The following is a 21,481-nucleotide window of genomic DNA, read 5'->3' as shown; positions in this document are numbered from 1 at the left end:
TTCAGCTCAGGTCATGATCTCAGTTTGTGGGTTCGAGCCCCACATTGGGCTCACTGCTGTCAACCCAAAGCCCACTTGGGATCCCCTGTCTCTCCCCTCCTCTGCCCCTCCTCTACTTGCACTCTCTCAAAAGTAAATAAAACATTTTTTTAAAATAAATGAGATACCCTTTCCATATCCCTTCAAAAATAAAGGCCCTATGTAAATATTCACTATTTAATACTAGTCAATCTCACTTATTTACCAATAATCCATCTATTTAAATTGCCACTGTCTGAAATTACAAACTGTAGTCTCTCACAGTTCAATCATTCCCAGCCTCCCAAAAACCATTATTATAATAAGGACTCTCTGCTGAAAGCAGAGGACCAGGAAGAAGTTATGGATGGGAAGACAAGGGTACTTTCTTTTTTTTTTTTAATTTTTTTTTAATGTTTTTACTTATTTTTGAGACAGAGAGAGACAGAGCGTGAGCAGGGGAGGGGCAGAGAGAGAGGGAGACACAGAATCCGAATCAGGCTGCAGGCTCTGAGCTGTCAGCACAGAGCCCGACACAGGGCTTGAACTCACAGACCACGAGATCATGACCTGAGCTGAAGTCGGACGCTTAACCGACTGAGCCACCCAGGCGTTCCTCTTTTTTTTTTTTTTTTTTAAAGTAGGCTTCATGCCAGCGCAGAGCCCAATGTAAGGCTTGAACTCACGACCCTCAGATCAAGACTTGAGCTAAGATCAAGAGTCAGAGGCTTACCAGACCAAGCCGAGGCGCCACTGTTTTTCAAATATAATTTATTATTATTATTACTATTTTAAGTAGGCTCCACACCCAGCATGGAGCCCAACACAGGGCTTGAATTCACAACCTTGAGATCAAGACCTGAGCTGAGATCAGGAGTTGGATGCTCAACCGACTAAGCCACTGAGGTGCCCTGAGGGATACTTTTGAAGTGAACAGTATTATGACGACAAAGGAGTGTGAAATGAGCCAAGTTCAAGCTAGAGGGTGCAATCCAGTCATATTACCACTGCATACCTCTAAACACTCCATGATGCATCTACCTTAAAGGTTTAAGGTTATTTTGAGGCTCAGAAAAAGTAACAAACGTGAATCCCCAAGATTATACGCTTCCAGAACACCATGTCCTGATGTTTGCAAATTTAGCACAGCTGCAATTTTCCTTCTAATTGTGGGATACTTTGGCTGATGATTGTCTCACTACTGGACCTATTTTTGTTCATCCCTGAATTCCTAAAAGCACATATCTAAAAATGCCTGGCAGGTAGCAGGTCCTCAGAAATATCTGTAAAACGAACAAATCAAAATAATTTGTAAACAGTAAAAGCTATGTGCAAGCATTAACACCAGACACTGGAGAAATTCATTAATTCAACAAATAATTACTGAATGTCTTAACTATGTACCAATCACTTTATTCTAAGGCACTTGGGATGCATTAGTGAACAGAAAAGATCACTACACACATAGAGCTTACATTCTAGTCTGAGAAAACAGGCAATGAAAATAAACACAATAATTAAGTATACTTGAAGGTGATAAATGATATGGAAAAAAGAGCAAGGCAGAGCAAGGTACAGGGGATTAGAAATGACTCGGTGGTCCTAAGGTGGGTGCACATGAAAACAGCCAAGAATCTACTGTGCTGGCAGCCATATGAGCAAGGCAGAGAGCCTGAAAGTGGAGGTCAGAGGGATAGGGAGTAGCCAAAGAATACCAGTCTCACAGGCCAACATTTCTCTTTTGTATCCTAATTAATTTTCTACATAAACTGATAAACAGCTTCGAGTTGCCTACACCTTACATCAATAACGTAAAAAAGGTTAAAATGACACCCCAACAGTTCCCACCCACAGACTGATCTAATCCTGAGACCATTCTCTTCATTTGGTGGTAGTGGTCTCAAAATACGACAAAAGTTTTACAAATGCAAGGTCCACGGCGTATCTCCAGAAGCAAACCAAGATCTCGGGGCTCATAAACCAGAAATGCCCTAAACCACACCCCACTTCCTGGGGCTCAGAACTGGACCAGCCTCCAGATGGTACTTTGGGGGAAAGGTTTCAGCTAGATAGTGCCAACATTTTAACACTATGAATTCTCATAAGCTGTACAAATAAGCTTCCCAGTTGGTTTGGAGGAAAACAGAGCATCATTAGTAATCTATGGTTCATATAGTTTATGACTGTTTTCATAAGCCACCATTGCATTCATATGCAAGCAGTCACAATGCTTCTGATGTCCTGGACACCAGTGACCAGGGACAAACCTTAATATAAAAGTTTTATTTACCTAAGGCCTAAAGTAGGAAGCTACTTTGCATTATACCAAAACTGTATTCTTATTAGTCTAGTCCAGAATTTTACAAATTCCCTTCAATATTAGATTTCATAGCTTCCTCCTTCTAAAGATGGAAGAGGAAAATCATGATTCACTAAAAAGGGAGAAATACAATTATGACTCTAAATATAAAAAGGGACTGAATTACAGGAGTGACCTGCTCTGAGAAGCTCCGAGCAATGTGAAGAAATATGCAGATGTTAAATACTCAGTAAATTTAATATCACAGGTAATTATAAAAAGTAAAAGAATATTCAGAATCCTGCCTAACTCTCTAATCTGCAATCTCTACTTTCAAAGACTCTAGGACTGAAAGTAAAATCACCTCTTATGCCCTTTACCTAATTACCCTTCAATGGAAAACAATTATTTTTTAATATTAGAATCAAGAAAGCTCAGTGTATACCTTGTTGAGTTCTTCTATCCTTCTGATTAGGTACGGGTTACTGGAGGAATTCTCAAAGTAGACATAATCTGTAATTAAAGGAAGTAAAGAGCTTAATCTTTTCAACAGAAAGTTCACATTTGTCAATCTATGACTTTCTATATTAGGCAAATTCACTTTCAAAATGAAGTGCAGACTTAGTTCCCTGATAAAAGCAAATTTAGTTAATACAAGTTTAATATATTTTTTCATATGCCTACTATTCACAGACCCTTATTTTCCTAATATTTTCATTCCAATTAATGTTTTATCAAGTTCTCCTAAACTTTCACACCACCCATCACTAAATAATAAACAAACAGACCCCTCTTATCATTAAGTAGTCAGAGCTGACTAAACATGTCTTTTATGCTGTAACTGCTCCCACATCTTTTCCCTCAATCCAATTTACCCTGGAGTATGCTTCTCACATAAAACTATTGACCTAAGACAAATTTAGAGCATCTTGAAAAGCTTAGCAGCCCAAAGTACATTTCAATCACTAAAAAAAAAACAAAACGAAACAAAACAAAAACCAATCAAGTGAGCTGAGCAGGTAAGAGGAAGCACACTGACAAACTTTTCCACAGGTCTGAGATGATGGGGGGGTAGAGGGGTGTACGGACATGAAAGGGGGGTTCACTTTCTGACAGACCTCTCTAGAGATGATATCAGGCTTTTAAAAAACTCTTTACCATATTTAATCCAGATCCATGCAGGGTTGTGTTGTAAAGAAATCACAACCGGCTTTCAATAAAAAGGATAAAAATTTTCAAGTGTGGCTTTTCCTCTCATCTAATAGGCTCACTGGAAACTTCCCACTGTGTGTTTATTTGAAAGGTTGGGCTGCGTTGTTATTGTCTATCTCAGTGGCTCTTTCCCGTCTCTCTTCTGCAAAGTGGCCTCATTTGGCCAGGCCATTCCCACCACCATCCATCAGGAGCTCACTAATGAGCAGAGAAGAGCGAGTCTCACACACAAACACGCCACTTATCTGAATTATTATTTTACCAAGAAAGAGGGAGGAGGGCGTCGTGAGTAGGGAGAAAGTTTGTTTGACCTTATTTCTCTCTCCTGCAGAAGGCTGGGAAGGAGGCAGACACCAGAGCAAACGTCCAGGCAGAGCTCAACTCCCCACCTCTGGCTGCGGTGCCCCGGCCCCACTGTGTCCCATCTTGGGGGGGCTGGGCAAGAAATGGGAGGGGGGGTGAGGAAGGAGAGGTGCAGGGCCCCGTGCCCACAAACAGGCCCCTGGCTGTGCCCCTGGCTGAACCCCCATCGCCCCCACCCCCACCCCACACTCCCACTAAAGGGGAGAAGGAGTAGAGGGGGGGGGATGTCCCCCCATCCTCTACAACCCCCACAGCCTGGAAGCCACGCGGGGAAAGACCACCCTATCAGGGGGTTCGACGGCCCATACCCAATGCGGGTGTCCTGGAGGGGGGCGTCTGAGGATTCACACCCCCAAGTACAGGCCTGGCCCTAGAAAACTGAGCGGGGGTGGGAGCGAGGGGCAGGGTGGGCGCCGGCCCCCAGCCGGCCACAGTCGAGGGAGGGGCGGGTGGCGGGGGTGGGAAACCCCGGCCCCTTCGGCGGGCCCCGGCGCCCCCCGCCCCCTGCGCCCTCGGCCGGGTCGCCCGCGGCTCCCAGCGGTTAGGGTGAACTCGCCCCGATCCCCCACTCCCGAGCCCGCCCCCAGACGGGCCGGGTCGGGCCGAGCTTTCCTACCTCCGACCCGGTACATGTTGGCCGCCATGTCCGCCCGCCCGCCCGCGGAGCCCGAGCCGAGCCCCGCCCGCCGCCGCCGCCGCCGCCGCAGCCGCCGCCGCCTCAGCCTCGGCCGCCGCCGCCGCCGCCGCCGCCGCCTCGCCACGGGGGGGAGGGGAGGGAGGGACCGAAGGGAGGGGGAAGTGAAGGGGAGGGGACGCCACGGGGTGGGGGCAGGTTACCGCCCCCAGCGACGGGCTTGCAAGGCCGAGTGGGCCGGGCCGGGGGAGGTCGCTGCGGGGCCAGCAAGGACTTGGGGCGGGCGGTAGCTTGGGGGCCCTTGCTGGAAGTGGAGTACCCTAGGGCAAGGGTCGTGGCCTAAGCAGAGGCCTGTACTCGCAAAGGCGGACCTGGGGCTGTTAGAGGATTGGGGCGGGGGCAGGGGCTCAGGCTCTCCCGAGCCGGTACCGCCTCAGGCAGTGTACCCTGTCACCTGGCCACCTCCAGACAGGTCTTCCTCCCTGCTCTGTCCCTGGGAGACCCCTGTATGGGAGACCTCTAGCACGTGGGCGCCAGCCTCAGGGCAAACACTTGGGTACAACTAAGTGCACGCCGCAGAGCACCTTCCTCGTGGTGACGTTAATGCAGTGGTCCTGGGTCATGCACACCTTGGGGCCAGGAGGACTCCAGGTGCTTCCAGCATCCTCAGGGAAAGCCCCAGCTGGGGACAAGTGTAGAAAAAAATGACGCCCTCCCAAGTTTACCCCAACTGCATTGGTAGGTCTATCAGCGTTCACCCCAAAACCGAGTTGAATAGAACCCCCCCCCCCCCCCCCCCCGCCACGTGGAGGCCTCACCTGTAGACAGGCCCTACACACTGCGCTGCCCTGCCAGGAAAAGAGGCCCTTAGAGAAGGGAGTGGGGGGTTCTTTTTGCCCATAGGGGAACAGGACCCTACCTTTCACCACCAACCACAAAGGAGGAGATAGTTGTAGTCACCTTGCCACTGATGCACTGTAACTAGTTATGTGTCTAAAGCTTTTAAATCATTATTATTTTCCCATGCTAATTCTCTAGGCAATCCCTGTGTTCTCAGCCTTAATTCCCTCACAGGAAACTAACAAAAAACAGATAGAGTTGAATCTTAGCTGGGGCAATCCCCCCAAATGAACGCAAACAACTTTCTTTAAAAAGCCAATCCATTCCAAACTGCTCCCAGGCATTGTCATATAATCAGCATAAAGATGATCCCTCCCCTTCCTGGGCTGTTTGGAGTTTCTGGTGATTTACAGCTACATGTTGGTGACTCTGGGTGTGGGGTCTGTGCAGGGATGGGAAGTGTCCTAAGAAAAGATTGTGTTTTGTTTGTATGGTGATGGCATTTGTGATGGTCCGTTATCACAAATTACTAAGGTGAAAAAAATAATTTTCTACATAGCTGAGGCAAAGTAAAAAATAAAAATAAAGCACCTTTGCCTGAATCACCTTGATTATGTGTGACCCAAGTTTCTTCAGATATAAAATGGGAACATTATTCCATTTCACAGGTGAGTTGAAGATCAGTTGTGATGATATGTGAAAATGCTTTATAAATCATTCAGCATAGAGCACTATGTAAATAACAGGTGTCTGTTGCTTTTTATTAACTCCATAATGTTTCAGATTCCCAAGGGTTTTATACCATGGGTACAATGTGAGCTTGTGTCAGCTCTTCTGACCCAGAGAAAAAAGCAGAAGTGTTCTGTTATGCACACTGAATAGTTGTTGTTTATCATAATCCTTTTACTGGACATCCCACGGAAAACATATTGTGACATATCTGACATCACTGTCTCCATCCAGTAAACTGGTAGCAATATTGAGATTATAATTCAGCCCTTTCCTCTGGCCTACAATTCTCTAAACCAGAAGCCTTTTTCCAAGTGAAAAGGCCACCTGAAAACCATAAACTACAAAGGAACAGATCACAAGCTTTAAAGCCTTTGACCATTCCATCATTTTTAAATAAATGAGTACTTTTCCCCCCTTCAAAATATTTCTGTATTTCTGTTAGTTCCGTTCTGCTCTCTCATTTCCCCAACTTTGTGCACCTTAGCAAGTATTTGTGGTGACTGTACTAACCATACTTAATGGGCAAAAGGTGCCAAGAAAACTTCCTGCATCCATACCCACCTCCTGTCCTTAGGAACAGTCTTATCCAGAAGTCCCCCATTGAAAGGTTTCAGAGACTTGGGGGGAGGAGCAGGAAGTACGATGGTGCCAGAACCCAGGGCCTTTTCCTTCCTCTAGATTTTGTATGTTCAACCTCTTCCACCTCCAGCTCCTGGGCCGGTGTCTTCTACATAGTACATGCTCCATATCTGAAAGCATAAATACCAATGATGGGCTCAGTATAGTTAGAGAACTAGGTACTGATTTGAATGCGAGGATTTTGTCTATGAAACTTACATGCCTCCTAATATCAAAGAGGTACTGCCATAATGGAGTTTCGCAAATGTTTGGAGATTAAAAGAAACCCTCAAAGCAGAGAAAGGGTGGAAAAGCCTTTACCTTCAAAGGAAGCAAAGGTACCTCTACCTCCGGAGGCTGTGTGGTTCAGATCACCACAAACTTGTCATCAACCAGCCCAAACTTCACTCCTAGTTTTGCTATTTAGCTGTAAGACCTTGAGCAAGATACTTATCCTCACCGAGCCTCAAGTTCTTCAAAATACGATTAGGGATTGATACCTATAGCAAAGTCTTGTGCTTAAAACAATACATAAAGTGTTTGGCACATGTTAAGAGTTACCTATATATTAGGTCCTTTCTCTCTATGCCAGCCACCCTCACCACTAAGGAAGAGGTGCCTCTCAGACCTTGCCAGAAATCCCCTGGCAAATCCAACCTTCCGTGGGAAAAATTTCCTGGCATGGCTATTGTGATTAAAGAATCATTGTAAGGGGGGAGGGGGGGGGGCGGGGGGGGGTGCTAGGTGGCTCAGATAGTAAGCATCTGACTCTTGATTTTGGTTCAGGTCATGATCTCATGGTGAGCAGGGAGCCTGCTTGAGATTCTCTCTCTCTCTCTCTCTCTCTCTCTCTCTCTCTCTCTCAAAATAAATAAATAAACATTGAAAAAAAAAGAGAGAGAATCATGGTAAGAAATTGTCTAAAGGCCCATTGTGTTCCTGTGTCAGTTTCTAGCATCCCACCACTTAGCTGAAGAGAAATGGATGCTCAAGAAAGCAGTAAATGGGGACACCTGGGTGACTCAGTCAGTTGCGTGTCCGACTCTTGATTTCAACTCAGGTCGTGATCCCAGGGTCGTGGGATCAAGCCTCAGGACAGGCTCCAAGCTGAATACGGAGCCTGCTTAAGATTCTCTTTTTCTCTCCCTCGGCCCCTGTGCCCCTTTCATAAGAAAGGAGGGAAGGAAGAAGTAAATGAGACAGAGTTGATTTTTGTCTCAATCTGAGGATAGAGTTTTCATACAAGTTCTACAGAGCTGGCCAGAGACTAGAAGCTTCGTGATACTGAATTCAGGAAAGGAACTTGGGTAGGAGGGCGGTGTCTAGAATCTAATTAATCTGAAATTAGATGCCAGGTTTTGGATAAAGGATTATATCTTATTGTTTGTGTTTTCTATGATTTGTTTCTCTCTCTGTCTTTTTTTCTTTTCTTTCACTAACTTGTTTTGTTATTTAGTAAAATTCTTTTGGAAAAAGGCCAGCCTGTCTCAGCTATTCTAAGGAGGTCCTAGGTTTTAAAGGCACATGTGCTGTATCCTAGGAGAAAGCTAAGCATATAACAGCAAGAATCAAAGCAGGGAGCCCCCGAGGGAAAGGAAATGAGAGTCAGGAGTTTTGTAGCTTCTAGAGTCAAGGAGCATCGCCTTCCATCCATCCCTGTGCGGAAAACATGAAGCTCAGGGCTAATCTCAGGTCTTGGTTTTTGGAAATGTGCATTTTAGGAGTCCATGGTTTTCTCATGCCCTCCAAGGGGATCTGGCTCAGCCATTGGGTTGCATCCACAGGAGGTTCCTACTCTAGAGACAGCATTGCTTCCAGGTAGCAGAAAAGGGACCAAAAATCACAATGGGGACAAGCATGAGCCCCTGGAAGGTTGAACTAATTGATCTTAAAGCTTCCCTTTTTTAGCTGGCAAAATGCTATAAATTTGGACAGGGAGATGGCTGGGCAGTACAGGGTGTGGAGTCAGGAAAACGAATTATAAGGGGCAATGGGAATGTCTAAGGGATTTAACAGGGAGTGTTTATAGGAATGACACAGGCTGCAGTAAAGAGGATTCGACAAGATGGTAGGGTCTAGGCAGGAGATCAGTTGGTAGGTTGGTGAGGAAACATGGTGAGGTTGCTAGGTTGGTGAGAAGGGATGATGGCTTGACCTAGGGTAGAGGCAGGGGGATGGGAGAAAAGTAGAGGGATTTGAGAAATATTTAGGAGGTAGGGGTTATGGGATCTGATGACTTTGGAGAGGTAGAGTATGAGTAACTGGGTGGGAAGAGGTATGATGCAGTAGGTTTAAAACGCTAGAGTAGGGGGGGCACCTGGCTGACTCAGTAGGAAGAGCATGCAACCCTTGATCTCAGGGTCGTGAGTTCAAGCCTTACATTGGGTATAGAGATTACTAAAAAATAAATGCACTTTAAACTTTTTTAAAAGGTTTATTTTTAAGCGAGAGAGAGAGAAAGAGGGAGGGCACGAGTGGGGGAGGGGCAGAGAGAGACAGACAGACAGACAAAGGATCGGAAGTGGGCTCTGTGCTGACAGCAGCAAGCCGGATGTGGGGTTCCAACTCATGAACCATGAGATCATGACCCGAGCCAAAGTCAGATGCTCAACTGACTGAGCCACCCAGGCGCCCCTAAATAAATAAACTGTTAAAAATTAATTAATTAATTTAAAAAAATACTGTAGGGTAGGCAATTTGGGGGAGGAGGGATAGTTGACAGGTTTAATGTTAAACAAATTGTGTTGTTTTCCTTTTGGAAACATCCAGGTAGATGTTTCGTCTTTAGGAAAGAGGTGGACAAATAGGCCTAGAGCTTAAAAGAGAGATCTGCAGTGAAAATAGCCTCTTCTGTGTCACCATCTACACAGAGCCTGCCTGTCTTGTCTAAGGAGTAAACCAAACCCTGGCCCCAGGGGAAGAAGCAGGTTCCCTGAGTCCTTCAGCTTGGGAAAAAAACAGGTTTAGCAGGTCCGGGTTCAGGAGATCAGAGTCCAGGTCCAAATGTGCAAACAGGCAGGGCATGGGCAGACAGCCACACAAGTCGCTGACCAAGACAGACAGTGAAGATGAAGGGGAATGCCCAGGGCTGACCATCTCACAAGGGTCAGTGAGCAAAATTCTCAGACTGAGATAGAGAGTTCCGCTCCCAGCTCTGGAAAAGCAGCCAGGGTTGGGGAGAAGGAAGGAGGAAAGCCAGAAAGAAGAGGAGAAGGGAAGGGATCCAGTCTGAAAAAGCAAACCTGACTACTCTCTACCTTACCTTCTTGCCTCTAAGATCCTATGGTGTGGGTTGAATGGTAGTCTCCCAAAAGATATGGCTTGTGAATGGGATCTTATTTAGATAAAGGGTATTTTCAGATGAAATTAAGTTAAGGATCTGGAGATGAAATCATCCTGGATTAGAATGGGCCCTAAATCCAATCACAAGTGTTCTTATGGGAGACGGGAGACACAAAGTGAAGAGGAGAAGTCCATGTGAAGGTGGAGGCAGCGACTGGAGTTACTCAATCGTAAGCCAAGGAATACCAAAGCCTGCCAGCAACCACCAGATATTGGAGAAGAAGTACGGAATGAATTCTCCCTCAGAGCCCTCAGAAGGAATCAACCCAGGGTGTCTGGGTGGCTCAGTCAGTTAAGTGTCCGACTCTTGATTTTGACTCTTGACTTCTACTCAGGTCATGATCTCATGGTTTTTGAGTTCAAGCCCTGCATTGGGTTCTGCACGGACAGCAAGGAGCCTGCTTGGGATTCTCTCACCCTCCCTCTCTCTGCCCCTCCTCTGCTCATTCTCTCTGTCTCTCTCTCTCTTGCTCTCAAAACAAAATAAACTTTTTTTTTTTTTTTTTTTTTTTAAAGAAGGAATCAACCCCACTGACATGTTGATTCCTGGGTTCTGGCTACCAGAACTGTGGTGAAAATATGTTTCTGTTGTTTGAAGAACCCCAGTTTGTGGTAATTTGTACAGCAGATCTAGAAAACTAATACAGATGCTATCCACAACTCAATTTTAAGTAAATATAGATTCATCCAGAAAACACTGAACACTATATGCAGAGACAAAGGGATGCAGAAGAAAAGAGGGACACAGAAAGAAAGGAATCCAATACCACTTCATCTAAGTCCTATTCAAACCAAAGATGGCAAAAATTTTGTACCAAATTATATAGGACGACACTTAATCACGTAGGCTGTTGTTCCTTCTTACCCCAGTACTATAATAGCTTTTTTAAAAAAATGTTTCTTTATTCGTTTTTGAGAGAGAGTAAGAGCACAAGCAGGGGAGGGGCAGAGAGAGAGGGAGACACAGAATCCAAAGCAGGCTCCAGGCTCTGAGCTGTCAGCACAAAGCCCGGCGTGGGACTCGAACCCACAAACCGTGAGATCATGACCTGAGCCAAAGTCGGATGCTCAAGTGACTGAGCCACCCAAGCGCCCCTGTTATAGCTTTTCATTACCATTTACCTATTCTTTCAGATGAACTGTGTCTTCGTGGTAAGATCAGTGAATCCCATAGGTATAGGCCACTTACTGCATTTTTTTATCTTAAAAAATGTTTCTTGGTTGTAAGTGATGCTGGGCGTGATAACATGGTTTGAAATAAAGCATTTTGAAAGTTAAAAAAAAAGAAAACAAATCAAAAAGATCACTTGAGCTGCAGTGCAGAGGATAGACTGTGGGGAATGGAAACAGGGAGACTAGTTAGAAGGCTAACATAGTTCAAGGAGGAAGAAGGTGACAAACGTTTGGAATAGAATTGTAGCTGTCATGGCCCAAGGAGTTGTTTTTTTTGTTTTGTTTTGTTTTGTTTTTTGTGGGAGATACATTTTTAAGGCAGAGCCAACAGTTCTTGCTGAAGGATTGGATGTAGGAGATGAGAGGACAAAATCATAGATGTTAGTACTTCCAAATGCTTATAGATATCTGTTCAGAGGTGTTAGACAAGCAGATGTGGGCTCTGGAGCTCAGCACAGAGACACAGGCTAAAAATGCAAATCTGTTTAGGCAGTCCATGAGGCTGGGGACTGGTCAGTTCAGCTGAGAGAGAGTGTAGATGGGGGAGGCAGGCAGAAGCCTACACCCTGGGGCAAGCCAGCATTTTGCTAGCAGGTTCTGTACCCCAGCTGCACCAGAGGAACTACTTATCATACCGGTCCCACCCCCCAGAGATCCCGATTTAATTAGTGCAGAGTGGACCCTGATTTTCAGCTAAAAGAAAAAAAAAATTCTCAGGTTATTCTGAAATACAGTCAAGACTGAGACATACTCATGTAGTGATCAGGAAGAGGAGAGGCACAGAGGAGGACTGAGGGAGCAGTGAGGTAGGCGGGAGAAAAGCCAGAGGAGTACGGGTCCCAGAAACCAAGTGAATAAGGGAGGGGCTCAGCTGTGACAAATCAGAGCAACAGATCATCGACCCCTGGATTTGACAAGGTGCTGGTCATCAGAGACCAACTCCTCTGCCAGCATCTTTCCTTTGGTGGCTCCTGACTCTCCAGATACCTAGGCAGTTCAAAATGGGTTAGTAGAGTTTGGCCCTAGAGATTCTACAGAGTGGATGACTCCAAGGACAGAGAGTAGGGCTTCTGAACTCCCCAGACTGAGGGATGAAGACTGGAGTTTGCTCTTTTCATCAGCTCCTTTTATGTTTATCTGTGGTTTATAGCGGCTGCCCTTTCTGAAAGAGACTGAGGGGGAAAAATATATTAAAAAAAAAAAATAAAAGAGACTGAGGGAAGTTTATTTGCACTCTTGATTTCAGAAAGCACAGACTATGTGGAAGGGCTCAAAGCTATACTTTGAACTCCTGGATAAATAAATCGTTGTTTATGTTTCCTTTTATCTCTGCGAAGTTTTGGAGGAAAAAAAGCACAAGTATTACAGAGCTGTCCCAAGGAGCTTCTTTTACAAAGCCAAAGCCAGGACCATATCATTAATGGCAACTAACACAGTGCTCCCCATCTAATTGCATAGATCAGAGCACTGAGGGGTTAGCTCCAAAAAGAGGGCACCTGGAGGCAGTTTAATCTTTTTGAGGTTTTGCCAAAGGACACCCAGGACTTGTCCAGCCAAATCCCATCATTGGTTCCTTTCTGTACGAGGAGAAAAAGTGTGCATCTCCTGAAGTCCTAACTTTCCCCCCAGGCTCCTGGTATCATGGGGTGAAATTTAGACTGTGTTCTTGGAATAGAAGGCAGAACCCATGTTACAAGCCAGAATTCTGGAGGTGAAAGGAGGATGGAAGGTTCCAGTATTTCATGGAGTCTCCTTAATACCTCTGCCCTTGAACTCAACTGCCTCCTTTTATTTGGTATCCTGATTCTCTGCTCTATATTCACACAGGATTTAGGTTGGACCTGTTCTAAGTGGCCCTGACGTCTCTCCAACAGGTTGAAGCAACCTTGAAGGTGGAGTCCAAACACTCTGTGGCATCGGTGTTCCTGCCTCTTCCTGCTTCTCTCACTCTCCCCACCAGTGAGACCCCTGCACCCCCTCATGGCCTCTCAGATCTGCCCTGCGATGGGGAAGCACAATGACTCCATCCAGGAGTAGCTTCGAGGAGAAGCCTTTAGGCTCAAGACGGACTTCCCCGTTCTGGTCCAGCTTCTCCCAAAGCGACTGCAGCAGAGGGCAGGCCCTGAGACTTGAGGGATGGCATGACTCCCAGCCAGTGGCATGTTCCTGGGATCAGATGCATTATTTATGATGCTGGTGTCAGCATGGCTCCCAGGCACCAGGGGAAATGGAAAAGGCACTTGGGCCTGGGCTGATTAAACTAAATATTTAAACAGGAATCAGGAATTGAGGCAAAATTCATTTTTCTTCAGTAAGGCAGAGAGCGCCACAAATGACTTCAAGGCTGGGGACTTAGTAAACACCATGCTGATCATCAGGGAAGACTGGAGGCCTCTGGTCCTCCACAGTCAGCTCCCTGTTCCCTCTCTGGGGCAGATCTCAAGGGTTTGCAGGGGACTTGGGAGTCAGAGTAGGGGAGGAGAGATGAAGGAATCGGGGAATGGTTTGAGACATTGTGGGAATGAGATTAGGAAACACCAGGACAAAAGTCAGACTGAGTTCATGCCTCCAGCTGCTGCTTCTTTCTCCAGAGACTTCCATTTCCTTGTCTCCCAAGATCTGTTCCATTGCATTTGCCCACATTATCACATTTATCTTTTGATTAGTCCGAAGGAGGGTGGTAGGGTGTCAGGCAATCATGGACCAACACTCTTCTCTTAATTCTTCTTCTTTAAAAAAATTTCTTTTAATGTTTATTTATTCTTGAGAGAGAGAGAGAGAGAGAGAGAGAGAGAGAGAGACAGAGCATGAGTAGGGGGGCGGGGCAGAGAGAGAGAGGGAGACACAGAATCCGAAGCAGGCTCCAGGCTCTGAGCTGTTAGCGCAGAGCCCGACATGGGGCTCGAACTCACAGACTAGGAGATCATGACCTAAGCCAAAGTCAGACACTTAACCGACTGAGCCACCCAGGCGCCCCTTCTCTTAATTCTTCTCATCTCACCAGAGACAGGTCCCAGTCAGGAAGCCAACCTCCATCCATTTGCACACTAACATACTGGAGACTGTGCACAGACAGCCCACATGGGGTCTGGACCCTCCATTCACAACATCCAGAAACCTCTAGATTTGAGCAAAGATGAAATTTGAAAAGGAAATTTCCTGGTGGGAAGAAGCCCTTGTCATTTGGTTTGGCTCTTCCCGCTGTGTTTTTTCCCTCCCTGTGGGGTCCATCACTTGTATTTCCACACGAGTCACCATCCCTGGCCTCCAGGGATGTGATTTTCTCAGTCCCAGCATGAACATGCTCCCTTCGCCTGTCCTCTTATTACAGCTGAGACAGGTTGGCATTTTCAAAATTAACTTTTGTAAGAACTTAGGAAAGAAAGGGAAATAATTGCAGAAAATACAAATGAGTAAGTTCAATTCAATTCAACGTTTATTGAGAGTCTTGTGCTTAGCCCATATGCTGTACTCTGAGTTACCTTGATGGTTAAAATAGTGTTCTGGTCCTCAAGGAGTTCACTGCCCAATAGAAGAGGTAGTCATGAATATATGGTGAGGTATAATCTAATAAGATAAGGGCCATGTTAGCCCAGAATTGGGAGCAATTAATATGGTCTGCTGTAGGGGTAGGGCTTCCAGAGAAGGCTTTAAGAGAAGGTAATATTTGGGGTACCTGGGTGGCTCAGTCTGGTAAGCATCCGACTTCAGCTCAGGTTATGATCTAGCGGTTCATAGGTTTGAGCCCCGTGTCGGGCTCTGTGCTGACAGCTCTCGTAGCCTGGAGCCTGTTTTGGATTCTGTCTCCCGCTCTCTCTCTCTGCCCCCCCCCCCACTAGTGCTCTGTCTCCTCCCCTACCCCCCCCAGCCAAAAATAAATAAACATTAAAAAAATAGAGAGAGAAGGTAATGGACCTTCAATTAAAATGAGGATTTTGCCTGGTAAAGAGTCAGAAAGGACATTCCAGTCAAAGGAAGCAGCATATAGAAAGTACACACAATGAGGGGCGCCTGGGTGGCTCAGCGGGTTAAGCGTTCAACTTTGGCTCAGGTCATGATCTGTGCTGACAGCTCAGAGCCTGGAGCCTGCTTCCAATTCTGTGTCTCCCTGTCTCTCTGCCCCTCCCCTGTTCACACTCTGTCTTTCAATAATAAATAAAAACGTTAAAAAAAAAATTTAAAGAAAGTACACACATGGCATATAAGAACCAACTGCAAAGTTGGTTCAAGGCCAGATCGCTAAAGAGCTTGACTTGATCATATGGTGCCTATAGGCACTGGGGAGCTAACATGATTATGTTTGTGTTTAAGTAAGAAGTATAGTAGTGGCTAAAATTTAATAAACTGGCATTTTGATTTATGCCACAGTCTCCTGTGAGTTAAGCATAAATATATTAAGTTTCTAGACCTGCAGAACTGACAATTGAGCGTGGGCTAAAGTATCATCACCCCATGAAACGGCCAGGCTCCCCAGAAGACTTACTTTTTCTTTAAAGTTTATTTATTTATTTTGAGAGAGAGAGAGCACAAGTGAGGGAAGAGGCAGAAAGAGAGAGAGAGAGAGAGGGAGAGAGAGAATCTCAAGAAGGCTCCACACTCAGCACAGAGTCTGAATGTGGGGCTCGTACTCACCAACCATAGGATCATGACCTGAGCAGAAATCAAGAGTCGGATGCTTAACCAACTGAGCCATCCAGGCGCCCCATCAGAAACATTTTTTAATTAAGAGAAAATTAAAAAAACAATGACATAGACACAAAATGATAGAGTAGAACTTTCTGAAGTCAAGTTTATCAGTCCAGAAATGATCACTTCTCTCGGGTGTTAGGACTGCACCCCTTTCCCTTGCACTCCTCCAGGTGCCAATCAGCTGCTTGGCACAGAGGTGGGGGAAGACACTGAGGCAGAGGGGAAAGACAGAAAGCCTCCCCACCCTTCTAGTGCACCCCAGATGTCTGTTCCTCTCTGAGATATAGCCTTATTCCACCCCTGAGTTCATGACACAGTCCTCTCCTTAATAATACATTTTTTCCCCTTAAACTAACTTTGTTAGCTTATATAAACCAAAAAAATAAAAATAAAAATAAAATATAAACGAAACAAAACACAAAACTTAAGTAATATAGCTAAGAAGATATCAGATCACAAATGCCTGTGGACTCCAGGCTGAGATGAAACTTTTGTGTGGAGACCACAGGGAGCCTCTGAAAGGTCTTAAGCAAGGATGTGACAAGCATCTTAGAAATAACTCTCTAGAGCAGCAAGGAGGACAAATCCGAGAAGGGCAAGATTAATGCAAGGAAGATAGGGAAGCTGAAGGGACTCCATCTTTAGAAAGGCTCTGTCTCTGTTGCTTTTCTGCTAGCCCCCATTTACTCACGTTCTATATTTCACCTTGCATCTGAATAAACCAAAGAAGCTATGTTCCTGCTCCAAGGGGGAGACAAGAAAGTTGATCATTCTCTGAGTTTCATTCTAGGCCCCCAAATACCTGACAATGTCTAAAAAGAACTGGATCCCCAACATGTTCCAGGACATTAGCTTCGAACAAACCCCAGTCGACACTGGCATCAATACCCCCTACCTTTGGTAATTTATGAAATAACACCAATTATTCGTTTGACAGCCATTTTTGATTGGACTCTGCCCTGGATTCCTGAAGGAACACATACCGTGGACCCCTTTCCAATATAAACCCCTTAACCCCAAGTGATGATGAGACTCCCTCTCCTCTCCTCTCCTCTCCTCTCCTCTCCTCTCCTCTCCTCTCCTCTCCTCTCCTCTCCTTTCCTTTCGGAGTCTCTCAGACACTCTGTCTGCTATGCTCTATTACTCACCCTCTTCAATAAACTTTGCTTTTACTTCTTCCTGGCTCAGGTTTGATTTCTATCCTGTGCTAAACCAAAGACCCTTTTGGCTGGTCCTGTGGGGGGCCCCTCTGGATCTCTGGACCTGGCCTGCCTAAGCTCAGTTATAGAAAGCATTTTTAATAGTCCAGTTTTTGCAGAAAGCTTTTTTTTTTTTTACGTTTATTTATTTTTGAGAAACAGAGTGAAACAAAGCGTGAGCAGGGGAGGGGCAGAGAGAGACAGAGACACAGAATCCGAAGCAGGTTCCAGGCTCTGAGCAAGCGGTCAGCACAGAGCCTGATGCGGGGCTCGAACCCACAGACTGTGAGATCATGACCTGAGCCGAAGTTGGCCACTCAACCGACTGAGCCACCCAGGCGCCCCATGCAGAAAGCTTTTTAAAAAAAGATTTTATTGTATTTTATTTTGAGGGGAGGGAAGGGCAGAGAGAGAGGGAGAGAGAATCCCAAGCAAGCTCCATGCCCAGTGCAGAGCCTAATACCGGGCTTGATTTCATGACTGTGAGATCATGACCTGAGCCCACATCACGCCCTGAGCCAAAATCAAGAGTCGGATGCCAAACGGACTGAGCCACCCAGGTGCCCCAGGGTTTTATCTTTAAGTAATCTGGACACCCAATGTGGGGCTGAACTCACAAACCCAGGAACAAGAGTCCCATGCTCTACTGAGCCAGCCAGGCGTCCCACAGAAAGCTTTTTCAGTAGTCCAAGTAAGAGATGGTTTTAAGACCGCCTTCTTCATATTCTGTTCTTAACTTGTGGATTGACTTAGATTCACTTGCATTCTGAATTATTCATTAATTACCCAAGAGAGAGAAGTAAGGAATAACTGAATCCCTACAATGGCTACAAGATTCTACCCCTCTGATTTATACCTCTATCCTTTCTTCTCTACTATGGTCTTTTGCCTCTCAGCTCCCTAGAGCTCAGCCACACTGGTCTCCTGGTTATTCCCTGGCTATACCAGACACTCACCAGTCTCAGGGCCTTTGTAATTCTGCTTAGCCCCAAAACTCCCTCCTTCACCTGCTAACATCTTAACTCAAACACTACTTTCTTATTACCACCTTCTCAGCCATACTATTTAAAATTGTAACTTCTACCCAACTCCCCAGCACTCCATATTGCTTCCTCCTGCTTTATTGTTATCTGACATACCACATATTTCACTTATTATCTGTTCCTTCCACTAAAAATGTCATCCCTTTGAGGACAGGTATGTTTCTCTGTCTGTTTTATCCACAGATATCTCCTCAAGGCCCAAAATAGCACCTGGCAGGCAGAAGATAATCTAGAAATACTTACTGATTTAATGAGTGAACCGAACTTGAAGCTGTATTGGAGAAAGTCCTTCCCATCCACTATGTTAACAAGGTATTGTGTGCATAAAAAAAGTAATCTTCAGTATTTCTGTAACTTAGATTCCTTAGCACAATTTCAAGGCTAGTCTTTTAAAATCTGTCCCTGGGAAAGGGCTAGTATCCAAAATCTATAAAGAGCTCACCAAACTCCACACCCGAAAAACAAATAACCCAGTGAAGAAATGGGCAGAAAACATGAATAGACACTTCTCTAAAGAAGACATCCGGATGGCCAAAAAGCACATGAAAAGATGCTCAACGTCGCTCCTCATCAGGGAAATACAAATCAAAACCACACTCAGATATCACCTCACGCCAGTCAGAGTGGCCAAAATGAACAAATCAGGAGACTATAGATACTGGTGAGGATGTGGAGAAACGGGAACCCTCTTGCACTGTTGGTGGGAATGCAAACTGGTGCAGCCGCTCTGGAAAACAGTGTGGAGGTTCCTCAAAAAATTAAAAATAGACCTACCCTATGACCCAGCAATAGCACTGCTAGGAATTTACCCAAGGGATACAGGAGTACTGATGCATAGGGGCACTTGTACCCCAATGTTTATAGCAGCACTCTCAACAATAGCCAAATTATGGAAAGAGCCTAAATGTCCATCAACTGATGAATGGATAAAGAAATTGTGGTTTATATACACAATGGAGTACTACGTGGCAATGAGGAAAAATGAAATATGGCCCTTTGTAGCCACGTGGATGGAACTGGAGAGTGTGATGCTAAGTGAAATAAGCCATACAGTGAGGGACAGATACCATATGTTTTCACTCTTATGTGGATCCTGAGAAATCTGGCGGAAACCCATGGGGGAGGGGAAGGAAAAAAAAAAAAAGAGGTTAGAGTGGGAGAGAGCCAAAGCATAAGAGACTCTTAAAAACTGAGAACAAACTGAGGGTTGATGGGGGGGGGGGGGGGGAGGGAGTGGAGTGTGAGTGGTGGGTATTGAGGAGGGCAACTTTTGGGATGAGCAGTGGGTGTTGTATGGAAACCAATTTGACAATAAATTTCATATATTGAAAATAAATAAATAAATAAAAATAAATTAAACCAATCAATCAATCAATCAATCAATCAATCATAAAATTTGTCCCTGGGGTGCCTCGCCGGCTCAGCCAGTAGAGCACATGACTCTTGATCTTGAGTCTGTGAGTTCAAGTCCCACACTGGGTGTACAGATTACTTAAAAATTAGGTCTTTTTTATTTTTTAAAAATGTTTTATTTCTTTTCGAGAGAGACAGCGTGAGCAGAAGAGGGGCAGAGAAGGGGGGAACAGAAGATCTAAAGTGGGCTTTGTGCTGACAGCAGCAAGCCCACGTGGGGCTCAAACTCACACACCCCTGAGCTGAAGTCGGACGCACAACCACCTGAGCCACCAGGTGCCCACCAAATTAAATCTTTTTTGAAAAAAAAAAGTCTTTAAAAATAAATATGTTAATTAATTTAAAAACCTGTCCCATGCCTTCTTCACATACCCGACCCACCAGCACCTTGAGCAGGGCACGGACTTGACTCAGCCTTGACCTCCCACATCTACATTCTCAGAACCTGGCCTTCCCTCCCTCCTGCTCCACTGGACTAAACTCTCAGTTTATACAAAAACTCCTCTCCAGGGCACAAACCCCTCACCGAACTATTGTAACACCACAGTTGTTTGGGCCTGTCCCTCCACCGTTTCAAAGGGCTCCAAACCTGGCTGATCATCAGGACCTCGGGGCAATTTGTTTTCTCGTTGGTTTTCTTTTTTTTACTAGACTCCCAGACCCCACCCTAGACCTATAACATCTCTTTTTGGAAAAAAGATGATCAAAATCTGGTTGCCAGGTTAGACTGCAGGCAGTGGCCACCCCTAGACTTGATTATACACATTTTGCTACAAAAACCCATAGAGGTCCAGGGAAGTGCAGGGTCTTGCTTCAGGTTTCACAAAGCCAAGTAGGAGAGAGGAAGACATCCTAATTCAGGGCCCAGGACTGCCAGCATCCCACACAGACTTCTCACCCAGTGTGGGACCAGGCCACACCCTCCACTAATCTCCTGGCTGCCTTTGTTTGAGTGGAGTCACTTCATTAGCATGTAACAATGGAGACATCCAAGGTGCCCTCCTGTTTTCCATTTACGATTTAAGTGCCGGCAATCACCAGGCGCCTCCATTGTCATTGCTATTAGCTGAACTTAATGGTCTTTTCTTAAAACTATAAGGTCCTCCCTATCTCCCTCCCTCCCCCCCATCAGGTTATTTGCAGAAAAATTCTGCAATCCGCCAATCACCTTTTCAGGAATGGCTCAGGGAAGCTTCATGTAAGTAGTACCATTATCATTGTGATTAGCGTGATCCTGAGCCCTTCCTTCATTTCTTGGAATTTTTCTTGGGAGGCAGATTCAGGAAACTTTGCTTAAAAGAATTTCAATAAATAGAATTTTGGGTTGGAAGTGTTCCCAACTGCCGTGAGACTGTAAAAACAGGGGTCTCAGGTCGGAAGTCCTGGTCTGGAATCTCAACTCCACCCCTCACTGACTTGGGGGGCTGAAACCTCCGGGCTTCGATCTTCACATCCATAAGCTATTTGCTCTTGTATCCCGAACTTCTGACGATCCTAATGCAGTCTATTGAAAATGGGTTGTAAACTTTAAACCCTCTCAAAAACCTGCCATGCACCAGACACATAGTTTTGCACGTTTTCTCTAATGAGTTAGGCATTCTGTTCTAATTTTCCACATAGGAAATCGGATTCCTCCTTGACATCCCTCCCTGTGTGCACACGTCCCCACCTCCCCATTATTAACTCCCAACACCTCGAGTCTCTCTGGGAAACTCCAGCCCTTCCCTCCATCTCAGAAGCATGACCTTCATTGCCTGGGTAGTTCCCCCAGAGCATTTCTCTCCTGAATTACTAACAAAGCCTTGCATTTTCTTAGGTTCTTTCTATCCTCCTGAGGGATCTCTTTGTCCTGCAAATCTCTCCAGCCACTCCCCTAACATGCTCCACTGCTCCCCCCACAGTTTGG

The 21,481-nt window shown here is 45.5% G+C and overlaps 1 protein-coding gene across 9 annotated transcripts in view; it reads right to left on the bottom strand.

Annotated features, from left to right (window-relative positions):
- The window catches only part of MTA3 (metastasis associated 1 family member 3), a 226,089-nt gene that overhangs the window by 179,343 nt on the left and 25,265 nt on the right, over positions 1–21,481 (bottom strand). For 3 of the 9 annotated variants that reach the window (XM_058683174.1, XM_058683175.1, XM_058683182.1), the window contains exons 1-2: positions 4,509–4,644; positions 2,763–2,830 (exon numbers count right to left, since the gene is read on the bottom strand). In XM_058683174.1, the coding sequence (XP_058539157.1) occupies positions 2,763–2,830; positions 4,509–4,536 (96 nt within the window). In that variant the 5' untranslated portion in view covers positions 4,537–4,644. Of the gene's footprint in view, positions 1–2,762; positions 2,831–3,840; positions 3,860–4,200; positions 4,446–4,508; positions 4,646–21,481 lie in introns of those variants that run through there. The other 6 variants (XR_009248394.1, XM_058683176.1, XM_058683180.1 and 3 more) reach the window with 5 other exon arrangements.

This window comes from Neofelis nebulosa, chromosome 9, assembly GCF_028018385.1.
Source record: "Neofelis nebulosa isolate mNeoNeb1 chromosome 9, mNeoNeb1.pri, whole genome shotgun sequence".
Taxonomy (NCBI): Eukaryota; Metazoa; Chordata; class Mammalia; order Carnivora; family Felidae; genus Neofelis; species Neofelis nebulosa.
Note: the sequence above shows the minus strand (reverse complement) of the source record. Positions and strands in the feature narration are given on the sequence as shown.